We start from the raw sequence: 4937 nt of genomic DNA on the forward strand, positions 1-4937 counted from the left end.
AATCGAGGTCAAAACGGAGCTAAGCCAACGCTTCAAGATGAAGGACCTTGGAGAAATAAGCTACATCCTCAAAATGGAGGCAACTCGAGACAGATCAAAGAAAGCTATGGGAATATCACAGAAGAAATATATTGGTGATCTTTTAGAAAGGTATAATATGATTGACTGCCAAGTTGCGTCAACACCACAAGTTACTGGATTGAATCTGGTTCCAGAAAGTGATATGAAACCAGATGAAATTACGAAACAACCCTACGATTATCGTGGTATTGTTGGGTCGCTGCAGTACTTAGTCCGGGGTACGAGGCCCGACATAGCTAATGCAGTTAGAGAGCTTAGCAAGTTTTTTTCTTGCTACAATAAGACGCATTGGGAGGCAGCCCTTCGAGTACTGAGATACTTGAAAGGGACGTCCGAATACGGCCTCTATTTAGATGGGACTTTAAGAGATGTGCAGTATGAGGTCTACACGGACGCAGCTTTCGCGTGTCAACAAAAAAGAACGTAAATCAGTCTCTGGCTACTTGGTTCTATTAGCTGGAGCATGTATCTCTTGGTCTAGCTCTAGACAATATTGTGTTGCTCTATCAACCTTAGAGTCTGAGCTTGTAGCATTGAGTGAGGGAGCAAAGGAAAGCGAGTGGTTGTGGCACTTGTTGACCGAATTAGGATTTGTGCCTAAGCAGCCTATTCAAATTTGGTGTGACAGTACGGCTGCTATAAGTTGTGTCCAGAATCCTGGAAATCACAAAGGCACAAAACATATTGAGACCAGGTATCTTTTCACTCCAGATCTGGTTGAACAGGAAAGAGCAAAGTTGAGTTTTTGCAGGACAAATGAGATGATTGAAGACCTCCTAACCAAGGCATTCCAGTTGGTCAGTTTGCAATCCTTAGAGCTAAGATGGGTGTCCGCAATTTAGCACAAGTTGCTCCAAGGGAGTGTTAGACGGGAGAATATCCTGTTAAACCAGATATGCGTAGTATACTTATTGTGCTCACTTTGTATAGTGCTAAACTATACATGATCTTATATGAGAGATTTTATGGAGATGAGTATGTCACTAGATGTCCCACGGACATGGTGATCAGTAATTGGGCAGTGACTTAGAGACAACCTGCAACCCTAGTCCCCAGTGGCTATCCACTAATTGAGACCATAGATACATGAGTGGCTTGCATGTATATCTGTTGGCTATGATGTGCCGAGTTGATTCTGCAGGCCCTTTGGTCATTCCAGTTTCTTCTCTAAACTGAGCCCTTACTGCTGCCCAACCGCTGCTACTCAACCACACTTTTCTTCCGATTGCTCCGCTCCCACTGGGGCCTACCAGTCTATGCTCCGATACTTCAGCTTTTCCGTTTCTGAGTCTTGGTCTGGGCGCCCCATCACGTTGCTGCCTCGCGGATAATGGGGTTAAATTTACTGGCACCGGGTGCAGATGCAATATGTCAATGAACATAACTGTACGCCTAGAAATAGTACTTCAAGTATTACGCCTAGAAATAGTACTTCAAGTATTACACTTTAGAACTACTACTACGTCGGACTTGGACACTAGTCGAGTGGGGAGATCGTTAGCATGTGCAGGTAGGTACCATAACGTCGCCTAACATTGGGGCTTTGACGTGGTCGGCGTCAGCGTTGCCGTCGTCGGGGCGGGTGACGGGGGCTTGGCGGTGGCAGCCGTCGTTGAAGGGGAGGGGGTAGAGGTCACGGGGCTTGTGGTAGGGGATGGAGTAGCGGGGGCCTTGGTAGTTGTAGTAGGGGTGACGGAGGTAGCCGTAGTTGTGGGGGCAGGAGTGGTGGTGGATGTAGGGACCGGTGTAAACGTCGTGTTCACGGTGAAGTTGCGCTCGACGGACATGACGTTCTTCGAGTCCTTGCGCACCTTGGGGGTGAACAGTGTGGCTTTGACCGTCCAGTCTTTGGTTGCGCCAGCCACGGTCGACACGTCCACGGTAAACTTGTCTTCGAAAGTCGTGACTTCTTGGCCGTTGTTGAACCACTGGATGGAGTATCGTTCGTTCGGAATCACAACCGGACGAAGTTGGCCCAGCGGAATGAGCTTGAGCGATACGTCCTTGCCGTTTATGACAATGTCGTCGATAAACGTCACACGACTCAAAAACTGCTGCCACATGTTTTCCTGGCACACGTTGCAAAACTGGGGCGACGTCATGTTGCGCATCAAACACTTTTCGTTGGAGGGGCGGATCGTCTTGACATTGTAGCCGTCCCACGTCGGGTACGCGCCAATGTACTCTGGGTCGTCCATCTTGAACTCGTCCTCGTTGCCGTACTCGTACACTTCGACACTACACAGTTGCTTAGCAATGGGACCGACAAACGATCCGTAGCCCGTGACTTCCAGCACGTGGTCGCCAGGGGAGAACCCCCCCGAGGTGCTCCTGTATTCGGAAAACGACCGGTCCTGCGTCCCCCGCGTCGTCCATTCCAACGGCTTGCCATCCAACGTGATCGTGATCGAGTCCTGGGTGTCGGCGCCCGTCACAGATAAGTAAATGCCCCAACGCTTAAAGGTGCCAGTAGATTTAAACTTGACCTGATATGCGCCCTTTTTCAGGTCATGCCACATGTACCTTTGGTACGAAATCACAGCTTTTTCTTCTCGGAGATCGGGACGGGTTGGTCAACCAGTGCTTCCACGTCACGCCCTGCACGGACGGCGCCGAGTTCGCCCCGACGTACGCACCCCCTCCGTCGTATTCTTCGCCGACTTTGCCAAAGTTGTGACCCATCTCATGACGCAGCACCACAGTGCCCGTGGTCGGCGACCGAGTGCCAATGACAAACTCGCCCCCGAGACCCCCGTAGTAATCGTCGTTCCCGATCAGCGACGGAAAGTCACACGCACTGTCGCCAGTTACTTTGCATACTTCGCGAGCGTACGCGGTCTTGCGTGTGAAAATGCCCCGCAGTTGAGTCCCCGACCGGTACAGTCCAAAGGCAGTGTCCAGGGGCTTGCCTCCCACCCCAATGCCCGACTGGTTCGATGGCACGTAGACGGCCCACACGTTGAAGAGGGGGAGGTACTGGGTGAACGTGTCGCCATTGAACATCTCGTCCGTCAGCCGCTGTATGTCGCTGAAGAAGCGCGAGTCTTCTGACGCCGTGTAGCCGTCGCCCATGAACACGATGTCAATACGGTTCTTGGGGTCGCCAGAGTTGACGATGCGACGCACGACGGGGGGCGCCGCCACCCTCGCCGCTTCGGCTCTTTCGACGTTGTTGGACTGCAGCGCGCCTTGGGGGCACCGGCGGCGCAGGTGGCTTAACACAGCGTTGGTGCTGCCCCCCAAAATCTCGACAAACTTTTGGGACGTTGCATCCCCTCGTTGGGGGAGGATTATTTCGTCGGCGGTGGGCAGATTTTGACGTCCAGTGACGATTTCAAGCGTGTCGGTCGTGCTTTGAATGGCGCGGTGCAGCTGGGTCAAATGGACCGACTCGATGAGTTCGCATTGCGAGGTCTTGGTGTCGACCAGGACTTTTACCGAGAACGTGTCGAGGGCGCAGACGGCCGTGGCGCCGACCAGGAGGGACTGATACAACTTCATGTGTGCGAGTTGGTGTGTGTCCGCAAGTGCAAATTGAATCGGTTGGTGAACGACCAGCTTGGACACCTCATTTCGGACCTACATGCAGTGAAGTGGTACACTAGTGATGGGCTACGCATTTGTAATAATGTAGGCGCATGAATATCCATCCAGGTGTTTCGAGATGTGATTGGGGCTTGAGTTCTGCCATCTTGGACTGGAGCAGCTTGCAGGAAGTTCCTGTCGAAGGCGTCCCAGGTACCAGCACATTTCGTTATTGGAACCAACAGAACGTTATACCAATCGGCTTTCTAAACCTTTTTTTTCAACCAGAGGTACTGTATCCTGTACAGCCCTACAGGACTTACACTTACAGTGCGCGACAGCTGTTAACTGTAAGCTTGCTCATCAATATCCAAAATCTCCATTTTCATATGTATGAAAAGAGTCCCATTTGTTTTGACTTGTTTAGTGTTAACTGTACTACTACCGGTAGTAGTAAATTGGTAGAATTCTGAGAAAAATCACTCTATAAATACATAGCCTTATTGATACATAGAGGTGTATCCAATAGCCATATGGAGAGAGAGCTGAAAGTCAGGTACAGTAAGCTCTCCCTTAACTCCGCACTAGGCCACTTAATCGTCCGCTTCATGGCTGTCCGATCTGGTTCGCAACAGTAGTACTCAATTTCTATTGGCTATAAATATAACATATGTTTGCTCTCCTCCGCTGCAATTTCGCACAAAATAGTGCTGTCCACCACACTCCTAGCAGCAATATTTGCATCATTCCACACGATGCACTGACTGTTCCTTTCAACGGTGAAATGAACGATAATTCCCATAACTGTATCTTGTGCAATCACCGACGAAAGTGTGTAGTATTATCCGGAAAGTTATCCGGAAATCTTCGTCGTCCATTAACATCCACGACTTCAGTTTGCATTTCAATCATGCACGGCGCTTACGATGGTTGCTTGATGCATTGTAACCGCTGCAAAACTAGTATCCCTTGGGAGCTCTACGTTGACGGGTCTACCAACTTCCCCTTAAAGACCTGTTATTCGTGTAGGGAAAGCAGGAGCGGTGGCAACACCCCTGACAACACGTTCTTCTTCGAATCAAGTGATCCTGACTACGTCACGATGAACTACGCATCGTTCGACGCGTACAGAGACGAAACGTACGACGCCTTTTCTGAAAGCTCAGGTCAGCGGGTTATCGCCTGCATTGCAAGGCCTTCGGTTGCCAATAAAATCGATTCAAATGCAGGCGATAACACTCCATATCACATTGCAAGCCATAATCCAACCGTAAATCTGCATGCTTGTATACATACACACCACTTTATCTACATCGACATATATCGCTAAC

General features: G+C 50.0%; 1 protein-coding gene across 1 annotated transcript; it reads right to left on the minus strand.

Moving 5' to 3' along the window:
- Nucleotides 1-1610: 1610 nt before the first annotated feature.
- Nucleotides 1611-3582, minus strand: H257_07518 (hypothetical protein; the record flags this gene model as incomplete). The annotated part of the gene is made up of 2 exons (XM_009833073.1): nt 1611-2567; nt 2605-3582. The coding sequence occupies 2 exons, from the start codon at nt 3580-3582 to the stop codon at nt 1611-1613; spliced, it is 1935 nt and encodes a 644-aa protein (XP_009831375.1).
- Between the last annotated feature and the right edge of the window lie 1355 nt (nt 3583-4937).

Source organism: Aphanomyces astaci (assembly GCF_000520075.1).
Source record: "Aphanomyces astaci strain APO3 unplaced genomic scaffold supercont1.15, whole genome shotgun sequence".
Taxonomy (NCBI): domain Eukaryota; phylum Oomycota; class Saprolegniomycetes; order Saprolegniales; family Verrucalvaceae; genus Aphanomyces; species Aphanomyces astaci.